The 24000-nt window shown below is 46.9% G+C and overlaps 1 protein-coding gene across 1 annotated transcript in view; it reads left to right on the top strand.

Moving 5' to 3' along the window:
* NF1 (neurofibromin 1) overlaps positions 1-24000 on the top strand; it is a 585707-nt gene that overhangs the window by 45056 nt on the left and 516651 nt on the right. Inside the window, exons 2-3 of the mRNA XM_082247714.1 lie at positions 11369-11512; positions 13260-13343. Coding sequence (XP_082103840.1) covers positions 11369-11512; positions 13260-13343 — 228 coding nt within the window. The remainder of the gene's footprint in view (positions 1-11368; positions 11513-13259; positions 13344-24000) is intronic.

The raw sequence follows: 24000 nt of genomic DNA, 5'->3' as shown, positions 1-24000 counted from the left end.
TTGCAACAAGGGGTTGAGCAGAAGCTAGCCTTGAGCACCATCAAGGGTCAAGTTTCAGCATTAGCAATCTTCTTTCAGAAGCCTTTAGCTACCAAATCCTTGGTGCGGAATTTCATCCAGGGGGTGCGGCACCTGGCTCCTCCAGTCCGCGCGCCCTTACCGCCCTGGGATCTTAATTTGGTTTTGTCGGTTCTACAGAAACCTCCCTTTGAAAACATCAGGGAGATTCCCTTGCTTACTTTATCCCAGAAGGTGGCCTTCTTGGTGGCTATTACTTCTGCTCGCAGGGTGTCAGAACTGGCTGCATTATCATGCCAGTCACCATACCTAGTGATTCATAGGGATAAGGTAGTACTTCATCCTAAACCATCTTTTCTTCCCAAGGTGGTTTCAGATTTTCATCTGAATGAAGATATTGTACTACCTTCCTTGTGTCCTCAGTCCAAGCATCATCGGGAACATGCGTTGCATTCCTTAGATGTGGTTCGGGCAATCAGGGTATACCTGAAAGCTACGGAATCATTCCGTAAGACGGATTCACTTTTTGTGATCACGGATGGCCCCAGAAAGGGTTTGCCTGCATCTGCCGCGACCATTGCCAAATGGATTAGACAAACGGTGGTACAGGCTTATTCTATTAAGGGTCAGAGTCCTCCGTTCCCTGTTAGGGCGCACTCCACTCGAGCGCTCAGTACTTCCTGGGCCTTTCGCCATCAGGCGTCAGTGGTCCAGGTATGTAAGGCGGCCACCTGGTCGTCGGTACATACCTTTACAAAATTCTATAAAATTGATGTGACGGCATCGGCGGATGCCTCATTTGGCCGCAAGGTTTTGCAGGCCGCAATTTGAGGAGACCGGTGGTCTACCTCGAGGGTTTTTTTCTGTTTGAAAATTTTTTTGTTGAGTCTCATCATTAAGGATGAGCATTGTAAACTTCTAGTTGGCACCGGTTGGGCCTTCTAGATTGGGATTTGATTTCCATTTTCCCACCCCTCAGTTGTGATACTGCTCTGGGACGTCCCGAAGGTGGTGTATCACCGAGGACTACGTCTGTCGATGAGCGCTAGAGAAAAATGGATTTTTGTAAAATCTTACCGTAAAATCCTTTTCTCTTAGCTCATCGACAGACGTAGTCCCCGCCCCTCTGTTTTGGGGTTGGGTTGGGTTAAATTCTCTAAGCACTGCTTTTTCACATAACTGATTTGCTGAGGCAGAGAGAGAGAGGATATACCCTCTGGGACTGCCCCTAGGGTGTGGCCAGAGCTTTTTAATTTCCTGTCTAGTCCTGCTCCTGCGGAGGTAACATAACCCGAAGGTGGTGTATCACCGAGGACTACGTCTGTCGATGAGCTAAGAGAAAAGGATTTTACGGTAAGATTTTACAAAAATCCATTTTTATTTGGTGGTATTTGATCACTTCTGCGGTTTTTATTTTTTGCACTATAAACAAGAGCAATTTTGAAAAAAAAAAATCTATATTTTACTTTCTGCTATAAAACATCTCCATAAAAAAGTAAAAAAAATCTACTTCATCAATTTAGGCTAATATGTATTCTGCTACATATTTTTGGTAAAAAAAAAAAATCCCAATAAGCCTATATTGATTGGTTTGCGCAAAAGTTTATCACGTCTACAAACTACACGGGATATTTTAATGGCTTTTTTTTTAACTAAATGGCGATAAGCGATTTTCAGGGGGACTACAAAATTGCAGTGGACAAATCGGACACCTAACTGAAACTTGACACTTTTTTGGGGACCAGTGACACTATTCGTGATCAGTGGTAAAAATATGCACTGTTACTGTACAAATGCACTTGCAGTGAAGCGGTTATCAAAGGGTTAAATGTGTTCCTAGTGGGTGCTTGCTTACTGTGGGGGGGGGGGGTTGCTCTGACTGGATGAAGACCAAGATCAGTGTTCCTGCTTAGCAGGAACACAAGATCTCTATCTTCTCCCCTGTCAGGACGATCTGCCTTGTTTACAATGGCAGACCGCCATTCTGGCTCTCTCGGGAACGATTGCAGGTGGCCAGCGGACATAGGGTGGACGCTGATTGGCTCCCCCCTGTCTGATCAGTGCGCAACCGCGCCTTAAGCAGCATGCCTGCGCCACCTAGTGGCTATTGCACGAAATGACATACAGGTACTGGATTTTGCGTAATAGAGCCACTTTCCCGCAGTAAATGTACAATAGGCAGTCAGCAAGTGGTTAAAGAGGAGCTCTAGGCTCCTTCTGAAAAAATTTAGTCAGCAGCTACAAATACTGTAATGGTTGACTTTTAATATTAGGACACTTAACTGTCCACTAATCCAGCAGCGTCTTCACATGAGCCAATTTTTAATTGGCTCTCGGGTAAGGGAAACCAGCAGCTTTACAGCCGGTTCCCTACTGCAGATGCGCGAAGCTCACTGCACTTTGTGAAAGACCCAGTGGCGGGGGAAAGGAGGGTGGGGTGGGGGCTGAGCTTCTGGATAAGTTCAGCGCAGTGTGCCGGAAGTGGGTAGCTGTCAAAACCAGGTACCCCCCCTTCCCCCCAAAAGGCAGCGGGGCGGAGGAGGCAAATAAACGGAATTTCTCTGTTGCTCATTGACAGACGTAGTCCTCCTTGATTAATATCAACTCGGGTTATACTCCCCTCTACAGGAGTAGGACTAGACAGGAAAGAAAACGTTCTGGCCACACCCTAGGGGCAGTCCCAGAGGGTATATCCTCTCACTTCCTGCTACAGCAAATCAGTTTTTTTCTGTCTAGTTAGGAGTAAGGACCTAGATTCGGTCCTGGCAGGATTTTTTTAGAAATACTTTTTTTAGACAGCTTTTTTTCTCCAGTGTTCCTGTGAGATCTTCAAGCAAGTACGCTGAAACTGGGCGACGGGCTGGATGTTGAGATCCAGTGGTCACCCCAGTTCAGCCTACGAGCGCGTGCAGGCCATAGCTCCGTGCTGGGTCAGCCGCGACATAGTCCCACTGGACGGGCACTGACCCTGCGAGTTAAACGTCTCGCCTGGACGCCAATGACCAACAGAGTCACGGCGTCCGTATTGGTCGACAGCCCCCCACCCCGGTGGAGAGGGGTTCTGTCAGGAGTTGGCGCCCGCCTGGTTCCGGTATGGTGAGTAGAATGTTCCCCCTCTCCCCCTGTCGGGTTTGTTGGTGGACGCGGGCCCCTCTCTGGGATGGTCGGACACTCAGTTTCTCGGTCTCCCTTCTATCCTATAACGGGTCACAGATCCCCCAATTTGAGTGTGATTTTTGTGAATAGAAACCAGGAGGCTTGGTTTGGGAGCTGACTATCTAAAGTCACTATATGACTGTAAGGGTGACTGAAGTCAGTGGCAGACTACTAAAAGGCATTACTATTGAGGTATAGAGGTATCCTACCTGTCTAGTGTGTACACAGGCCGATGCCTATGCCTGAGTTACTGCAGCCACAGATCGCCATCCCTCCAGAAAGCCGGTCACTTCCACAGGCCACACAGCCTCCCGCAGGCTGAGGACACCTCCCGCAGGCCGAGGCACTTCCGCAGGCCGAATGCACAGATCCCGCAGGCCGCTGCTAACTTGCAAGCTGCCGCTATCCTACACAGGCCGCTGCCATTTTCCTGCAGATCGCACGAGGCCGCCATATTGGCGTAGCCTCGTGTCTCCAGCATGGGGGCGGCCATGTTTGAGGTGACCAAACACCTCGTGGAGTAATTGGGAGGCGCCAGAAGGCGTGTAAAGGGGCGGAGCCGCCTCCTTGGCCCAGGGAAAGCAAGCCAAAGACTTCCTGTCTGTAACAGACAGTGCTAGAAGCAGGTTGATAAGAAACTTCTGTGCATCAGGTGAGCCTTGGGGTCTCTCTCTCTCTCTCTCTCTCTCTCTCTCTCTCTCACTCTCTCACTCTCTCACTCTCTCTCTCTCTCTCTCTCTCTCTCTCTCTCTCTCTCTCTCTCTCTCACACTCTCTCCCTCTCTCTCTCTCACACTCTCTCCCTCTCTCTCTCTCTCTCTCTCTCTCTCACTCTCTCTCTCTCTCTCTCACTCTCTCTCTCTCTCTCTCTCTCTCTCACACTCTCTCTCACTCTCTCTCTCTCACACTCTCACTCTCTCTCACTCTCTCTCTCTCTCTCTCTCTCACTCTCACTCTCACTCTCTCTCTCTCTCTCTCTCTCTCTCTCTCTCACTCTCACTCTCACTCTCTCTCTCTCACTCTCACTCTCTCTCTCTCTCTCTCACATCTCTCTCTCTCTCTCTCTCACACTCTCTCCCTCTCTCTCTCTCACACTCTCTCCCTCTCTCTCTCTCTCTCTCACACTCTCTCTCTCTCTCTCTCTCACACTCTCTCTCACTCTCTCTCTCTCACACTCTCACTCTCACTCTCTCTCTCTCTCTCTCTCTCTCTCTCTCACACTCTCTCTCTCTCTCTCTCTCTCTCTCTCTCACACTCTCACTCTCTCTCTCTCTCTCTCTCTCTCTCTCACTCTCACTCTCACTCTCTCTCTCTCTCTCTCTCTCTCTCTCTCTCTCTCTCTCACTCTCACTCTCACTCTCTCTCTCTCAAAAAAAAAGGTTTTTTTTCTTGCAATTAATTTTTTTGTGTTTGCTGGCAAGTGTCTTGTTACATGAACCCTGCCACACATGTATCCCCACCTGATCCCCTCAGGGTGGCCGCAGGATCCTCCAGTACCCCACTTGTGATGATGCATTATCAGCGTTTTGGAGTCTTTGGTATCCCGGGTGGAGGTAGCCTGTCAGGGACGGGGGTCAAGAAAAGCGACCCCCGCCTACCCCTATGTCATCTGATACCTCAGATACGGATTCTGAGCTGGTCATTGCAGTCCCTTTTCTGGGGTTGTTGTCCTGTTGTTTTCTGGGGTGGTGGAAGCACTAGTTGTCTGTCCGGGAAACCTTAAATCTTGAGGTTACACCGGCAGAGGTAGCTGAGACTCGTATTCCTTTTTTGGTACTAGCAAGCCTACCAAAATGGTGAAGGGTTTCCCTTGCCCAAATAGGGTCGTCCGTAAATGAGCCCTGCTATTTCCAAACGCATGGCTAGGCGCTATCATTTTGAGGAATACCTCATTACAAAGATGGACGGTACCACCAATAGTGGACTCACCGATTTCCAGAGTAAATAAAGCCACTGTTATCCCGTTGGATTGACAGAATGGGCCCCACCCATCTCTAGGGTGGGGGGACGTCTTCACCGGTTTCCGGATCCAGGGCTTTCCAGAATCCCGGATAAAGGGGTTCGCAAGGTCATATGGTCGGGATACAAGATCGAGTTTCGATCACTTCCACCGGTGCGATTCTTCCCTTCCAATAGTCGACATCCCTGGGTCGCTTAAAAGCTTTGCGGGGGACAGCTTGATACAACAAGCAGTGGTAGTTCCCATTCCTTGGAGGAGTTCTAGTCGAACTTGTTCACAATGACCTGGAAAAAGGGCTAGGTGCGTCCAATTCTGGTCTTGGAAGAGATGGAGTCCATCCATACAGTGCTGGCCTCCCTGCATCAGGGGGATTTCCTGGCGTCCATAGACATTTAGGATGCCTATCCTTATATCCCCATCTTCGCAGGACATCAGCGTTTTCGTTGCTTTTCCCAAAGATCATCCCTGGTTCCCACCAGGAGACTGAACTATCTGGGCCTAATTTTGGATACATCCTTGGCAAGAGTGTTTCTCCATGCGGAGAAACTCCAGAAGATTCAGTCAATGATTCGGATGTTGCTGTCCGTCAACTGGCTGGGATTGATGGTCGCCTCCTTAGAGGCAGTACCGTTTGCCCAGTCTCATACCCAAATTCTCCAAAGAGGAGATTCTTCTCATATGGAATCGGAATCCCGATTCCCTGGACAATCGGATCCGATTGAGTGAGAGGACCAGGGAGGCTCTGGTCTGGTGGCTTCGGTCTCCGATGCTCAGCCAGGGGAAATCATTTCTTCTGATAAATTCCAGGTTACCGATAAATGTGTTGGAACTGAGAGCGATCAGACTTTGTCTGATTTACTGGACAGAGCAGCTCCAGGGCAGCCCGGTTCGGATCCAATCGGACTATGCCACGGTCATGACTTAGGTCGATCACCAAGGGGCACCAAGAGTGCCCTGGCGGCCATAGAAGTGGCCAACATTCTTATTGGGGGAACAGTTGTTCCAGTTCTCTCCGCGATATTTATCACGGGGGTGGACAGGCAGATTATTTCAGCCATCAGATTCTGGATCAAGAGGAATAGTCTCTTCATCCAGAGGTATTTCACCAGCTGTCCCTTCATTGGGGCACCCCGGATATGGATCTGTTTGTAGGTTGGCTCAACAGGGCTCGCACCCGCGATCCTCTAGCGGACGCAGCAGACGCGCTGAACGGCTTGTAAAGGCAGTATCAGCTACTATATGTCTTCCCCCCCCTCTCAAATTGCTGCTGAGATTTCTCCGCAGGATAGAGGTGGAGGGAACACCAGTTATCCTGGAAATTCCGAGCTGGCCTCGTCAAGCCGGGTACGCCGACTTGGACAGGCTAGTCGCGGACGCTCCTTGGAGACTTCCTCTCAGGGAGGATCTGCGGTCTCAAGGACCGATCTTCCATCGTGCTTTACAGTCGCTGGTTTTAATGGCCTGGCTATTGAGACCCAGGTACTGAAGGACAGAGGGTTGTCAGCTTCAGTTATTCCTACTCTAATTAAAGCAAGGAAAGCGACTTCCAGCAAAGTCTATTATCGCACATGGAAGACTTATATCGCGTGGTGTGAATCTTTGGAATTTCCCCCACGTACCTATTCGTTGACCCGAATCTTGACTTTCTGCAAAAGGGGGTTGAGCAGAAACTATCCTTGAGCACTATCAAGGGTCAGGTTTCAGCATTAGCAATCTTCTTTCAGAAGCCTTGGGCTACTCATTCCTGGGTGTCCAGGGGGTGCGGCACTTGGCTCCGCCAGTGCGCGCGCCCTTACCGTCCTGGGATTTTAATTTGGTGTTTGTCGGTTCTTCAGAAACCTCCCTTTGAAAATATCAGGGAGATTCCCTTGCTTACATTATCCCAGAAGGTGGCCTTCTTGGTGGCTATCACTTCTGCACGCAGGGTGTCAGAACTGGCTGCATTATTATGCCATTCCCCATATCTAGTGGTTCATAGGGATAAGGTAGTTCTTCATCCAAAGCCAATCTTTCTTCCTAAGGTGGTTTCAGATTTTCATCTGAATGAAGATATTGTACTACCTTCCTTGTGTCCTCAGCCCAAGCATCATCGGGAACATGCGTTGCATTCCTTAGATGTGGTTCGGGCAATCAGGGTATACCTGAAGACTACGGAATCGTTCCGTAAGACGGATTCACTTTTTGTGATCACAGATGGCCCCAGAAAGGGGTTGCCTGCATCTGCCGCGACTATCTCCAAATGGATTAGACAGACTGTGGTACAGGCTTATTCTATTAAGGGTCGGAATCCTCCGTTCCCTGTTAAGGCGCACTCCACTCGAGCGCTCAGTACTTCCTGGGCCTACCGCCATCAGGCGTCAGTGGTCCAGGTGTGCAAGGCGGCTACCTGGTCGTCGGTTCATACCTTTACAAAATTTTATAAAGTTGATGTGATGGCATCGGCGGATGCCTCATTTGGACGCAAGGTTTTGCAGGCCGCAATTTGAGGAGACCGGTGGTCTACCTCGAAATGTTTTTTTCCGTTGGAATTTCAGTTGAGTCTCATCGTGTGATTGATGAGCCTTTAAAACTTCTAGTTGGCACCGGTTGGGCCTTCTAGATTGGATTTTGATTTCCATTTTCCCACCCCTCATTTGTGGCACTGCTTTGGGACGTCCCGAGTTGATATTAATCAAGGAGGACTACGTCTGTCAATGAGCGACAGAGAAAAATGGATTTTTGTAAAATCTTACCGTAAAATCCTTTTCTCTTAAGCTCATTGACAGACGTAGTACCCGCCCCTCTGTTTTTGAGTTGGGTTGGGTTAAACTCTCTAAACACTGCTTTGTGACATAACTGATTTGCTGTAGCAGGAAGTGAGAGGATATACCCTCTGGGACTGCCCCTAGGGTGTGGCCAGAACGTTTTCTTTCCTGTCTAGTCCTACTCCTGTAGAGGGCAGTAAAACCAGAGTTGATATTAATCAAGGAGGACTACGTCTGTCAATGAGCTTAAGAGAAAAGGATTTTACGGTAAGATTTTACAAAAATCAATTTTTTCCCTTTTTTGTGGAGCTCTTGCTTTAACATTATCACTTAATGTGGTGGGAGGGTTATGGCTATTTTGACAGTCAGGCAGTGTGCATTTGATATATTTTGATGCAAAAGAAGTGAATTTTTAGCCCTCATGCACACGGGGCGTTTGAAAAACGTGCTGTAAAGCTAGTTCTGACGCCGGGAAAAAGCAGCTGTAAAAACGTGCTTTCAGTAGCTTTTTCCATTGGCGATATTGCACATTTGGCCACGTCGCTTTTAGCAGCGTTTTTTCTGCCTTCATTCAAAATCAATGGTTTCCTATGGGTGCCTATTGATTTGAATGGAAGGCGCACATGCACATTGCGCTGTGAGAATCTTGAGGGGGAACTCCACGTCAAAATGGGAATAAAAACTGCGTGGGGGTCACCCCCAGGTTCCAAACCATGCCCTTCGGGTCTGGTATGGAATTTGAGGGTAGCCCCACACTGAAAAAACGGCTTGCCCCCCCCCCCCCCCCCCCAAATCCATACCAAACCCTTATTCGAGCATGCAGCCTGGTAGGGCAGGAAGGGGAAGGGGACGAGCGAGTGGTCTTCATCCGGTAGTCTCCGCTCTGGTATTCTCCCCCTCCGCTCTTCTGGTCTTCTGCTCTTTTGCTGTCCGCTCTTCTGCTCTTTTGCCCTCGGCTCTTCTTCTTCCTCCGGTTCTCCTCAGACAATGTCTCCGGTGATCATGCCGGTCTCTGCAGCTTGTTATATAGCCATTGTGGGCGTGGCCGCCCGGTGACATCAGGAGACCCCGTCCCCTCATGTCACAGAAAGGAAAGCAAAAGAGCAGAAGACCAGAAGAGTGGAGGGGGAGAAGACCAGAGCGGAGAAGACCGGATGAAAATTTTTTTAATAAAACTTTGGAACCTGGGGGGGACCCCCACGCAGTTTTTATTCCCATTTTGATGTGGAGTTCCCTCTCGAGATTCTCACAGCGCAAGTCACACCACAAGTCGGATCATCCTGATCCGACTTGCGGTGCACCTTCCATTCAAATCAATAGGCATCCATAGGGAACCATTGATTTTGAATGGAAGAAAAAAAAAAACTTATAACGTGGCTTAATGTACATTAAGCAGCGTTATTCAGCCTTTAGCAGCGTCGGACGTTTTTACAGCTTGACTCTGCAGCTACAGAACGCACTGGTCCAGGGTTTTTTTTTGCAGCTATTAAACGCCTATGCCACTTGGAGCTCCTAAAAGCTCTGTGTGCATGAGACCATGGAATACCATGGACGGGCGTTATGCAGCTGCAAAAATAAAAAAACTTTGACGCTGCTAACAGCAGCTGAAAAAACATCCTGTGTGCATGGGGCCTTATATTTTTATTCTGCATAGTAGCCCTGCTTTGACCTACTGTACTGTGACTAAATACCAGTCACAGAAATTAGTTTGCTGGATAAATGTTGCACTGGAATTTTTAAGTGAAAAAAATAAAGTTGGGTAACAGGCTGGATTTTTATTGCAGAAGAGACCTGCCAGGACTCTTCTGCATTAAAGTTTTTTTACCTGCCTGCTGTGCATGCGCAGATCAGTGCATAATTTTGGTAATGCCAAGCTCACTAAACTCTTGCGCATGTGGAGTGATGTCACCTCAGCTTGGCCAATTCAAATAGCTAGAGATCCGTACCTGAAAGCTGGGTGAAGATGACAGCGGCTGGCGTGGAATTAACTGCACAGTGCTGGAGTGAAGGTAAGTATAGTTCCGCTTTAAAGTAGTGGTGAACATACAATTATAGAGATTCTAATGTGGGGTACACACTATAAGAAAATAAGGCTAACGACCGTTCGACTTTTCTCGTTGTTTCACAGCACTTGGGAACCAGTGAATAAAAATTCATCCGAAAAATCTCGTACAACAAAGGCTTTTTTTTCTCTTTTGTTTCTGATCATGCACAGTCTTTCGTTTCTGATTTTTCTTGTCTGTAAAACGAAAATAGTACACATTAAATTAAAAAAATTGTTCTTTCTGTTCACATGCGAGAAAAATTGGGGAGTTTGTCCCTTTTTGGAATTTTCTTACGAAAAGTCGGAATCGGCTATCAAATTGTGCATACACTATACGAAAAATGCACGAAAGTGCCTCGGAGGAAAATTCTCCCCCGATTTTGTTTTATTTTTATATAGTGTTTACGAGCCTTATTGGTTGTAATTTAAAAAACAAACATGGTATACTCACCTGCTTTGTGCAATGGTTTTGCAAAGCTCCGATCCTTATCTTTTTGGGTCCCCTGCTTTCGGTCCTGGAATGTTTTTCATAATCTTTGCAACATGAGTCATGGCGATATGAACAGTTCCTTTTCCTAACATGGGATGCCACTTGTCATGCGATTTGGATGTCAAATCGCATGAAAAGTCGCAATGGTGGGAACGGGGACTAAAGGTAAAAATGTTTTTAAAAGAGAATAGACATGTCTAAACTTATCTGCTCTGTGGACTGTGGCTGTGGACCACTTCTTCTTGGGTCCCCTGTCAGTGCTCCTGGCCCCTTCTCTTTTCAGTGCCCCCATTGGAAGCCACTTCTCAAGGGGGCACACATGCCGTGCATGCTCGCTTTCCGAGCCCTGCTGCTGTGTCCATTGACACAGACAGTGGGACTTGGCCCTGCCCACCTCTTTTGTCACTGGCTTTGATTGACCGCTCTGGGAGCCAATGGCTTCCAGTGCCCCAGCAAAGCCAGGGAAGACCCAGAAGTGAGTGAAGAGAAGAGCTGCAGATGTGCACGGCGCTGGATCCAGTGAGGGCTCAGGTAAGTAAAAGGGGGGGGGGGTGAAGCGGGATGGCGATGCCTAAACATTTTTTACCCTAATGCAAGGAATCGGGTAAAAAAAAGTTTTAGGGTTTTTAACAACTTTAACTTGGTCATAAAGTTATGGCTGATCGGTATGTGTGTGTAAATGCGTATGTACATCAACAATTTTTTTTCTGTACTTGCAGCATGTTTAACGTTGTAAAACACAGGAAAATGTGCATGCATTGCAGACTTGTACTAAAGTGGTTTTTCTTTGTTTGCCTTAAAATATGATTTAAATTTTATCGTGGTTTAACTAATCTTTTCATTGTTCTTGTGGGTCTGTGCGGTAGGTTCCGGTTTGTGGGATATTTTGTAGACAACTTATCTTTACAATTAAAGTTGTTTTTATATAACCATTTTTTTTTTTTTTTCTCTCTCCAGCTTCCAATTAAAGCCGGGCAACAGAATACACACACCAAAGTCAGTATGGAGCACAACAAAGAGTGTCTCATAAACATTTCAAAGTACAAATTCTCCCTGGTCATAAGTGGACTTACACACATTTTAAAAAATGTAAACAACATGGTAAGCTTCCAGAGCATGGTTCCATAAAAAACTTTGCATTGGTCATTGTCTTGTTAACACGAGATGTTTCATATGTTTCTGTTTTGCAGATAGAAATTTTGCTTGCTGTGCCACCTGCTGAAAAAAAAGGAATATTACTCCATTAATATTTTATTTCATTAGCCAATCTTGGCAGTATTGTGATCCATACAGAACTAGTATCTTGACCTTCATTTCAGCAGCAGAGCAGAATGAGAACACACCCTATCCTTATTGTACAATAAATATGTAGCAGCACAGTTCTGTTTTATCCTGTGTTGCAGCAGGACCTGAGTAGCTCAGGCTGTTTGTTCCCTCTTCCTTAAAGTACTTAAGCAGGGATCTTCAAACTACGGCCATCCAGCTGTTGCAGAACTCCAAGTCCCATGAAGCATTGTAAAACTCTGACATTCACAGACATGACAAGGGATGATGAAAATTGTAGTTCCTAAACAACTGGAGGGCCATAGTTTGAAGACCACTGTACTAAAGTAAATAAATGCTTGAGCTGGCAAGATATAAGGCTTAGTCCAACTTTATTTAACAAAATAAATGGACATTTTTTGCAAGTAAAAAGAAGAATAATTTTTTTTTCTCAGGAACCTGCAGAGCGTACCCATGATCAATAGATCACAGGTGCAATATCGGGCTCCTATAGACATACCTGCAGTTCTCTGCCCGTACCTATGTACAGCCTGTTGGTTTCAGTGCTGCAGGAAGTGGCAATGGACTACGAGGGCCCTGACCAGTGCTCTTGTTGTCCATTGAGAACTTCAAGTCCTGTTGCAATGGCAGAAGGGACTTGTAGTTTATTAACTGATGCAGCTGTGCAGGCAGAACCGCTCCAACTGCCCCAAATTTAAATGTCAGCAGCTGCAGGGGAGAGGAACCGCTGCTCGCTTTCACTGGGGGGGGGGGGGGGGGGTTTATAGCCACATGGTACACCCTAAATACAGTTATAATGTGTAATATATTGTTAAAGGTAAACTTTGTCTTTAATGCAGAAGAGACATACTTTGTATCTTCTGCTTTAATTTTCCTACCTGCTTGTTTGCAGTGTACATTAGCTATGTACGCACACATCAGATTACAATTTCAGCATCTGCCAAGATGAATGAACTCCCGCTCATGTGCGAGGGTGATTTCATCCTGACCCAGCCAATCAAAATGGCCAAGATCAGAACCTGAAGGGAGGCTGGTCCGAAGATGATAGTAGTAGTAGTAGTATATTACACTTGGTCACATGCATATGTTTTTGTGGTTATGTGATTGGTCACTGTGGGAGCCTGGAGTAGCAGTTTTTCATGGCAAATATTAGATGTTTTTCTTTCTTTCTTTTTTACAAAGCATATTTTTTAAATTAAAGGGGTAACGTGGTCAAAATTGTAAATGGACATGAACCAGTAATTTCTTTCAACGTATACATTGTGGAAATAATTTACAACCTTTGTGGTTGCGGACATGTTCCAAGCTGAGGAGAACATCACAGAGCTTGCCTTTATAGAAAAACCTAATTGCTGATTTCCTGGGCTGTGTACAGTGTTTTTGGCTTTGTCTAGTCATGTCCGTAACCTCAATGGTGCTCTTGTAGAATGGATTTACTTATACACTATATTGGCTTGTGTTTTTGCACTTTAAAAGCTGCACAAAATGTATACTTGTATTGACTGTGCCATAGGTTTTCTGCATTCTGAACTATATTGAACTATATTGTTTTTTAAATTTGTAGAGGATATTTGGAGAAGCTGCTGAAAAAAATTTGTATTTGTCTCAACTGATTATATTGGATACACTGGAAAAATGTCTTGCAGGGGTGAGTGTTTAATTTTTGTATAGCTTTGTGAATTTTTTAACTTGTAAATTGGAAACTTCAGTTTTGTGATTAGGAAAATACCACACTTAAAGTGTTAGTAAAGTCCCATTGTTAAAAAAAAAAAAAAAAAACATTTTATACTTGTGGTTTTGCACAGAGCAGCCTGGTTTCTCGTCTTCTCGGGTCCATCATTCCTACTTCTGACCCCTCCCTCCTATCAAGTGCCCCCACAGCAAGCAGCTGACTGTAGGGGCACCCAAGCCGAGCTGCAGCTCCATGTGTTCATTCAGACACAGAGCTGCTCTTCGGCCCCTGCCCCCCTCTCTCAATTGGCTCACTGACTTTGACAGCCGCGGAAGACAATGGCGTCACAGCCAATCCGGAGGGAGAGTCCCAGGACAGCTGAGGGACTCGTGGACAGAGAGGGGCATAGATGAGATGAGTGCTGGGGGGGGGGGGGGGGGGCTGCTACACACAGAAGGCTTTTTATCTTAATGCATAGAATTTATTAAGATAAAAAACCTTCCTGACTTTACAACTCCTTTAAGACTTAAATGGGTGTATAGTACATGTCATGACCTGAGTATTACAATATTCTTAGTATTGTCCATTGGGAGCGCAGTATGGTTGCCTAGGTGGATGGCTGAATTTTGTACATTACTCTAGTGCTCCATGGTTTTGCATGTAGAGGGCCTTAGGCTTAACGATCAAATAATCAGATGCTGTTCAAAAGATTAAGTGGGTGGAAATTTGCATTCTGCAATTAATTAGTGATAAGTGCCGGACCTTGCTGCAGAAGTGCTTGTGATCTATAGCTTATGAACTTACTTACATTTTCTTTTTTCTTAATTTCTCCTAGTTACTCTTCTGAATTTTGTTAGTTAACTATTAGATGTTTTTAGAAGGGAGGACAGTCTTGTTCTAAATAAATTGAACAAGTAATTGCTTGTTAGCAATGTACCTTTCTTGATTTAAAGGCTTAGCCTTTGGGGGGGGGGGGGGGGGGAATATTAAATACACATATTTTTGTAGAAAAAAAAATGTGCATGGTTTGTTTTTTTTCCCTAAGGAGCCTGCACAGCATTTGCCTTCTCACCACCTGTTTTAACACCCTGAATGCAGCACCACAACCAAATGTTACAGGAGGATCATTTTCGGTATGTGAACACACTATCCGCTGCCTTGGCAGATTAAGGGGGGTGGAAAAAAGTGTTTTTACTGCCCCCCAATTTTGCGTCTAAATGAGCCCTTACATTCAAGGCCTGCTGTGATTGAGAACTGTCACATTTGTAGTTAGTGGTCAGGACCACAGAAGCTTTCATGCTTCTTCAGCAGAGGTTTCCACACTTTTAGGTGTGGAATGGCATGTCCTTTGCTGGCTGCTGTAGTTCTCTTGCCAGTCCCTACTGTGTTATGCAGAAACTAGTGTTCAACAGGAGGAACCACAGGAGCCAGCTGAGAGACCTGCTTTTCAGCCTGCCTGAGCACCCAGCCGGCACGTCCGCCGGCTGGATGGAGTCCCGATGAATGCCGGAAACGGCATCGATCGGGTCTCCGATGACGTAACCCGGAGGCGGCGTCCATGACGTCATGTCCAGGTTACTGTGCTGCAAAAGGCGGCAAATTTGAAAAACGGCTGTATGCAAAAATGCCGTTTTCGTCATTTTGCATACAGGGAAGTGTAGTGGAGGGGTCTAGGGTCTTTTAGACCCTCGATCCCTCCATAAAGAGTACCTGTCACTACATATTGGTGTCACAAGGGATGTTTACATTGCTTGTGACAGCAATAAAAGTGATCAGATTTTTTTTTTTTTTAAACCTGTAATAAAGTTAAAAAAAAGAAAAAATAAATAGGAAAAAAAAAAAAAATTTAGCCGACCCCGTCACCGTTAGCTCGCGCACAAAAAAAAATGTATACGCAAGTCGAGCCGCGAATGAAATCTCTGTTCAACCCACACATGTGAGGTATCGCCGCGATCGCCAGAACGTGGGCAATAATTTAAAAAAAAGAGCTACACTCTAACTTTAAACTGGTAACCGTTAAATAAATTTAAAACGTTGCAGATTGAGATCTCTATTGACCGTAGTTTGTCGCCATCCCACGGGGGGGCGCAATTTTAAACCGTAACATGTTGGGTATCTATTTACTCGGCGTGACATCATCTTTCACAATATACAAAAAAAATGGGCTAACTTTACTGTTTAGTATTTTTTAAATGCAGTGAAATGTGATTTTTTTCAAAATTTTTCCAAAAAAATGGCGTTTTAAAGACGGCTGCGCAAATACCGCGTGACAAATTTTGCAATGGCTGACATTTTATTCTCCAGTCTTTGCTAAAAAAAATATATATAATGTTTGGGGATTCTAAGTAGTTTTCTAGGAAAAAATACTGGTTTTAACTTGTAAACAAAAAGTGTCCGAAATAGGGCTGGGGCTTAAGTGGCTAAAGAGCAGGCACAGCAAAATGGTGCCTGCTGTTAATTTTATTAGCTAGAAAACTCTGATTCAGTTTCACTTAATTACTTGGGGTCTGGCTAATGACATCTAGGGTAAAGTATAGGTCCTGGCTATTTATCAGCGGTATCTCCGTTTCGGATGAGCTATTTTAATTTGTGGCATTTCCCTTTGGTCTAGCTCCCGCTCCCAGCGTATTTACCAAGGTTTTGGCCCCGGTGCTCAATTTCACACAAGGCCTCTACAAACAGGGATTCTTGTGAAGTGGGACAAGGACCTGCAGTCCTTGGACCGAATGTCTAAGCCGTCACACGAGGTCGGAGCTCTCTTGGTGGCTTCTGTCGCCCGCTCTGGGCCAGGGCAGGTCCTTTCTGCCGCTGTTGTGCACGGTGGTCACAACAGATGCCAGCCTGTCGTGCTGGGGGGGGGGGAGTGCTGGAAACTCTGACCGAGTGGGCTAAGCTTTTACGCCATGACCTGGAGGGAGAAAAGCTTCCCCCTGCCTTTGCTGAGCTGGCGGGCCAGCTAGTCCAGGGGCTGCAGTTCATCTGTGATGCCTCTTTGGATTTGGCTCCCCTAGTTGCTCGGCTCTGTTTTGGCAGTGGTCCTTTGGTGTGTCTTTGGCTCAAATGCTGGTCTGCGGACCAGACTTCTAAAAAGGCTTTGACTGATCTTCCCTTTCAAGGAGATCGCCTGTTTGGAGCTACCCTGGATGACCTCAAAAAAGGTCTCATGGGGGATGTGTACCTTTCTTCCGCAGGCTACTAAGGGCAAGGAACCTCCTTGTAGACATGGGCCTTCCTTTTCGGCTCATACGTTTTTTTTTTTTTTTTGGTCCCTCAGGGTCGACTGACAAGGGCTCGAAGTCTTTTTAGGGCCTCTGGAAGATCCAAACGAACCTGGTCTGGCAAGCCAAGAGCGGGCTTTTTCAGATCTGTTGACAAGGCTCCTTCAGCATGAAGGTGGGGGGACGTCTTCGCTGGTTTCCAGACCCGTGGACAACCCTGGTGCAAGACAAGTGGGTCCACAAAGTCATTCGGTTCGGCTGCAAGATGGTTTCGCTCTTGTCCCCTGGCAAGGTTCTTTCCTTCTAACTTGCCTTTCCCTGGACAGGGTCTGTTTGGGGGCGGTACAAGACCGGTTACATCAAGTGGTGATTGTCCCGGTTCAGACTTCGGAACTTTTTCAGGGTTTTTACTCAAACCGGTTTACAGTTCCTAGGAAGGTAGGCAAAGTGTGTCCAATCCTAGATCTCAAGGCGCTGAACTTTGTGCGGATGCAGAAGTTCTATTCGCATGGTGGTGGCATCTCTGCCTCTATCGACACCAAGAATGCTTACTTTCACATTCCAATATGTGCCAGTCATCAGTGCTTCCTCCGCTTTGCTCTGGCAGAGGAGCATTATTAGTTTGTAGCGTTACCTTTGCTCTCGTCTCTGCTCCTCGGGTCTCCACAAAAGTGTTAGCCCCAGTGCTAGCTTTTCTACGCCAATCTGGGAACGTGGTACTGGGCTACTTGGACGATCTCCTTCTGCAAGCGGAGTCATCTCCTTCTCTGGAAAACCTGGAGATCACAATACGAACTCTGCAGGAGTTCGGCTGGATTCTGAATTTTCAGAAGTCTGCTTTGATTCCGTCCACAAAGCTAGATTATCTGGGCCTGACTCAGGACTCGGCCTTAACCGGAGTGCTCCTTCCTCTGGACAAACTCCAGAATTTGCGGGCTGCAATTCGCCTCCTGCTGTCTAACAGATGGTCATCCCTCTGGACTTTTATGCTGGTGCTGGGCGTGATAATCTACCTTTTTGAGATGGTCCTTTTTGCCCAGTTCCATACGAGGTCCCTGCAAAGAGATTCTTACCAAATGAGACAAGACTCTGCAGTCTCTGGACAATCGGATCAGTCTGAGTCGGAGAACATGGGAGTCTCTGATATGGTGGCTTCATTCTCTGGTGCTTCGGCTGGACAAAACCTTCCTCCCCCTTGTATTGGACAGTAATCACCACGGATGCCAGCCTTTCCGGCTTGGAAAGCGTACTCGGCAAGAATTCTGCTCAGTGGATCTGGATGTTGGACGAGTCCAGACTACCGATCAATGTCTTGGAACTCCGAGTGATCAGACTGTGTCTGGACCATTAGAAGGATCGTCTTCAGGGTTGTCCAGTGCGCATTCAATCATGCAAGGCCATGGCTTATGTCAATCATCAAGGGGGAACAAGAAGTGTCTTGGCGGTTCTGGAGGTAGCCAGCATTCTAAGGTGGGCAGAACGGTTAGTTCTAGCCCTCTCTGCTGTACAGATTCCCGGGGTGGAAAACTGGCAGGCGAATTACCTCAGTCAGCAGGCGTGGAGCAAGGAGAGGGGTCCCTTCATCTGGAGGTGTTTCATCAGTTGTCTCCGGTGGGGCATCCCCGAGGCGGATCTGTTGGCGTCTCAGCTCAACAGAAATGTGCAGAAGTTTGTGGCTAGGTCAAGGGATCCTCTGGTGGAAGCCACGGATTTCTGGTACATACCTTTCCTCAGGGTGTCCAACATTTGGTTCCTCCAGTTCTCTCTGTTGCTGTCTTGGGACCTCAGTTTGGTGCTTTCGGCCCTCCAGAAGCCTGTCTTTGAGACTCTATTGGAGATTCCCCTGCTTTTGCTGTCCCAGAAGGTAACCTTTTGGTGGCTATCACCTCTGCGTGCAGGGTGTCGGAACTGGCAGCGTTATCTTGTCGTCCACCTTACCTGGTGATTCACAGAGATGAGGTGGTTCTTTGCCCTTGTTCGTCGTTCCTGCCAAAGGTTGTCTCTGATTTTCATTTGAATGAAGACATTGTGTTGCCTTCCCTGTGTCCCAGGCCTAAACATCCAAAGGAAGGATGGCTAAGCTTTATATACAGGCGCAATATACACCTTATTGAGGTGAGAATATAGAACACCTAGATGTGACACCTGGTGGAGGCAGCAAGTCACAACACCCTTATTTTTTGCATGAGAGCACGTTTACTATTCTTTGAAGCTATTGAAGGGAATTGCACCTGACTTTTGGATTTTTATGAATGGACACCTTGAACAGTGCACTTTATTTATTTATTTCAGAAAGCACAAAGCACCTTTAATTGTTTTTGAAGTTCCATCTATATATTTATACTTTGTTAACGGATTATTTATTCACTGAGTTTTTTATGAAATTGAAGTACTCAGCACTTTTTCGTATAGAAGATATATTGTAATGGTTTATTTACATTTTAATTTATTTGATCACCACGGCATAATTTAACGATAACACAATTTTCTCTAGCGCTCATCGACAGACGTAGTCCTCGGTGATACACCACCTTCGGGTTATGTTACCTCCGCAGGAGCAGGACTAGACAGGAAATTAAAAAGCTCTGGCCACACCCTAGGGGCAGTCCCAGAGGGTATATCCTCTCTCTCTCTGCCTCAGCAAATCAGTTATTTTCTGTCTAGTGAGGAGTAAGGACCTAGATACCTTGCTGGGATCTTAGGTCCTGGCAAGAAATTTTTTTCTAAAAGGAATTTTTGGACAGCCTTTTTTCTCCAGTGTTCCTGTGAGATCTTCAAGCAAGAAAGCTGAACTGGGCGACGGGCTGGATGTTGAGATCCGGTGGTCACCCCAGTTCAGCCTACGAGCGCGTGCAGGCCATAGCTCCACGCTGAGTCGGCCGCGACAAAGTCCCATTAAAGGACTGAACCCGCGAGTTAAACGTCTCGCTGAAACGCCTAAGACCATGAGTCACGGCGTCTGTATCGGTCGACAGCCCTCCCGCCCCGGTGGAGAGGGGTACTGTCAGGAGTTGGTGCCCGCCTGGTTCCGGTATGGTGAGTAGTATGTTCCCCCTGTTTTCCCTGACGGGTTTTGTGGTGAACGCGGGCCCCTCTCTGTATGGTAAGAAAGAGTTTCTTTCTATCCTATAACATGTCACAAATCCTCCTACTTTGAGTGTGATTTTATGTGTGCAAAAGCCAGGAGGCTTGGTTTGGGAGCTAACAATCTATTGTATACATGTTTTAAAGATGTAATCTGTGGCATTCTGGGAATCTTATGGGTTAAGTATAAGCTACCTACCAGTCAGAAGCCATGGACATGTAGACTGCCTTCCAAGTCAGATCTCCAGCTAATAGCAGGCCTCCCGAACGGCCATGCGGTCCGCCAGGGCCGGTACCGCCAAACACGCCAGATCCCCATGCAGAGAGAGTGTTGTGTGCCTGCAGCACACCGCTAGTCAGCACAGGCCGCCGCCATTTTTTTTGCTGGATCGCACGAGCCGCCATTTTGGCGTAGCCTCGTGTCTCCAGCATGGGGGCGGCCATGTTTTAGGTGATTCTACACCTCGTGGAGCTTGGGGGAGGCGCCGGAAGGCGTACAGAGGGGCGGAGCCGCCTCCTTTCTTCCTGGGCAGCCAGCCAAAAGACTTCCTGTTTGTCTAAGACAGCGCTGTAAGCTGTTGCAGTTCAACTCTGAACATCAAGTGGTGAGCCTGGGGGTCTATCTCTCTCTCTCTCGATCGATAGGGATCCCTAGCAGGTAACACTAAGGGGTTTTTTGTGGCGCTGAGGGTCAAAAAAAAAAAAAAAAAAAAAAAAAAAGAAAAAGTTTTTTTCTTTACTTTGAATTATATCATCCAGGAAGCAACTGGAGTTATTATGGACCCTGCCACACAGATTCCCCCACCTGTTTCCCTCGAGGGGGCCTCGGGACCCGCCGGTGTACAGAGTATAGAGTCATTTACAGCAATCTTGGAGTCTATGGTGGCTCGGGTGGAGGCGGCCTGTCAGGGACGGGGGTCAAGGAAGCGACCCCCGCCTACCCCTATACTATCTGACACCTCTGACTCTGATTCAGAGATGGTCACTGCAGTTGCAGGTTCCTCTGCAAGGGCTGCTATCCCAGGTAAAGCCCCCTCAGACAGTGAGGAGGACGCTTCTTCTCCTGCTATAATTCAGGAAGAAGCATTGGTGGACGCACTAGTTGTGGCAGTGCAAGAAACCTTAAAACTTGAGGCTTTACCGGCAGAGGCAACTGAAACAGAGAGGCCTTTTGGGACTAATAAGCCCATCAAGACGGCGAAAGCTTTTCCTGTACCTAAATGTTTTGGAAATCAGATTAAAGGAGAATGGGAACATTCTAAACGTACCTTTACTATTTCCAAGCGTATTGCTAGACGCTATCCGTTTGAGGAATCCATCATTAAGAAATGGACGGTACCACCAGTCGTGGATCCGCCTATTTCCAGGCTGAATAAAGCCACGGTTATTCCAGTGGAGGACACTTCGTCCTTTAAGGATCCGGTGGATCGAAAGATAGAAGCGGAGTCCCGCACTATCTTTTCTCTGATAGGGTCAGCATTTAGACCAGTAATTGTTATTGGTCTAGTTTCCCAGACACTTACAGAATGGGCGAAGATGGTACGCCAAGATCTTAGGGGAAAAGATATTCCCCAGGAGACATCTGATTTGATAGAACAGATCATACAAGGGCTACGGTTTATCTGTGACGCAGCCTTGGACACTACTCCCTTGTTAGGGCATGCATCTAAGTTAGCAGTAATCCTCAGACGTGTGCTGTGGTTAAAATGCTGGTCAGCTGACCTAGGTTCCAAAAAGACTTTGACCAATCTCCCTTTTCAGGGGAATCGTCTATTTGGAGCCAACCTAGATGAAATCATTAAGGATGCCACCGGGGGCAAGAGTACTTTTTTGCCACAGGCTGCAAAAGCTAAGGAACCTCGCAACAAGCGAGGACCTTTCTTTACCGCCCATAAAGGACGCCCGGCTGGTACTTCCGGGAAAGGCAAGACTCCTCCAGGAGGGTTCAAGAAGGGCTGGTCGGACAAGCAGAGGACCAACCCAGCCAAACCCGAAGTAAAGGAGTACACAGCCTGAAGGTGCGCCCCCACCCAATTTCAGGGTGGGGGGACGTTTTCACCGGTATTCAGGACATTAGATCGAGCATCAACCACTACTACCGGTGCGATTCTTCCCTTCCAACATTTAAGTACAGGAAGCGGTAGTTACCGTTCCCTGTATAGATCTTTTCCTTTACCTTTTCCCAAGATTAGTCCCGATACCTCACAGGAATCGGATCTGATTGACCAGATAGGCCAAGTAGCCTCTAGTCGGGTGACTTCGGTCCCTGAGGTTCAACCAGAAAAGATCACCTTGCCTGATAACTATCAGGTATCTGATAAATGTGTGGGAACAGAAAACGACCAGACTTTCTCGGAGGGTCGGGGCCAGATACCTCTAGGGACGCCTGGTTCAGATCCAATCAGCGCCAGTGGTCCTAGAAATTCTAGGCTGGCCTCTTCAAGCCGGCCTGGCCGACTTGGACAGGTTAGTCGCAGACGTTCCGTGGGAACTTCGTCTCAGGGAGTGTCTGTAGTCTCAAGGACCTATTTACCATCGTGCTTTACAGTCGCTGGTTTTAATGGCCTGGCCATTGAGACCCAAGTACTGAAGGACAGAGGTTTGTCTACTTCTGTCATTCCTACCCTTATTAAAGCAAGGAAAGCGACTTCCAGCAAAGTCTATTATCACACATGGAAGACTTATATTGCGTGGTGCGAATCTTTAGGATTTCCTCCACGTACCTATTCGGTGTCTCGAATATTGGCCTTTTTGCAACAAGGGGTTGAGCAGAAGCTAGCCTTGAGCACCATCAAGGGTCAAGTTTCAGCATTAGCAATCTTCTTTCAGAAACCTTTAGCTACCAAATCCTTGGTGCGGAATTTCATCCAGGGGGTGCGGCACCTGGCTCCTCCAGTCCGCGCGCCCTTACCGCCCTGGGATCTTAATTTGGTTTTGTCGGTTCTACAGAAACCTCCCTTTGAAAACATCAGGGAGATTCCCTTGCTTACTTTATCCCAGAAGGTGGTCTTCTTGGTGGCTATTACTTCTGCTCGCAGGGTGTCAGAACTGGCTGCATTATCATGCCAGTCCCCATACCTAGTGATTCATAGGGATAAGGTAGTACTTCATCCTAAGCCATCTTTTCTTCCTAAGGTGGTTTCAGATTTTCATCTGAATGAAGATATTGTACTACCTTCCTTGTGTCCTCAGCCCAAGCATCATCGGGAACATGCGTTGCATTCCTTGGATGTGGTTCGGGCAATCAGGGTATACCTGAAAGCTACGGAATCATTCCGTAAGACGGATTCACTTTTTGTGATCACGGATGGCCCCAGAAAGGGTTTGCCTGCATCTGCCGCGACCATTGCCAAATGGATTAGACAAACGGTGGTACAGGCTTATTCTATTAAGGGTCAGAGTCCTCCGTTCCCTGTTAGGGCGCACTCCACTCGAGCGCTCAGTACTTCCTGGGCCTTTCGCCATCAGGCGTCAGTGGTCCAGGTATGTAAGGCGGCCACTTGGTCGTCGGTACATACCTTTACTAAATTCTATAAAATTGATGTGACGGCATCGGCGGATGCCTCATTTGGCCGCAAGGTTTTGCAGGCCGCAATTTGAGGAGACCGGTGGTCTACCTCGAGGGTTTTTTTCTGTTTGAAAAATTTTTTTGTTGAGTCTCATCATTAAGGATGAGCATTGTAAACTTCTAGTTGGCACCGGTTGGGCCTTCTAGATTGGGATTTGATTTCCATTTTCCCACCCCTCAGTCGGGATACTGCTCTGGGACGTCCCGAAGGTGGTGTATCACCGAGGACTACGTCTGTCGATGAGCGCTAGAGAAAAATGGATTTTTGTAAAATCTTACCGTAAAATCCTTTTCTCTTAGCTCATCGACAGACGTAGTCCCCGCCCCTCTGTTTTGGAGTTGGGTTGGGTTAAATTCTCTAAGCACTGCTTTTTCACATAACTGATTTGCTGAGGCAGAGAGAGAGAGGATATACCCTCTGGGACTGCCCCTAGGGTGTGGCCAGAGCTTTTTAATTTCCTGTCTAGTCCTGCTCCTGCGGAGGTAACATAACCCGAAGGTGGTGTATCACCGAGGACTACGTCTGTCGATGAGCTAAGAGAAAAGGATTTTACGGTAAGATTTTACAAAAATCCATTTTTATCACAGGAACACGTCTTTATTTTATATATTCACAATTTTAAGCCATGTTTTAAGCCACACCCTTATAAGTTACATTTCCACTTCTGAAGCGCACCACCCACCCAAATTGCACACATTGTATTGACTGGTTCCTGGTACCAGTATTGTGGTGCAGCAGCAGGAAGGGAAACATATACGACCT

The sequence above is a fragment of the Pelophylax lessonae genome, assembly GCF_965119305.1.
Source record: "Pelophylax lessonae genome assembly, chromosome: 2".
Classification (NCBI taxonomy): domain Eukaryota; kingdom Metazoa; phylum Chordata; class Amphibia; order Anura; family Ranidae; genus Pelophylax; species Pelophylax lessonae.
The sequence above is the reverse complement of the archived record's forward strand: the minus strand, read 5'-3'. Positions and strand labels throughout refer to the sequence as shown.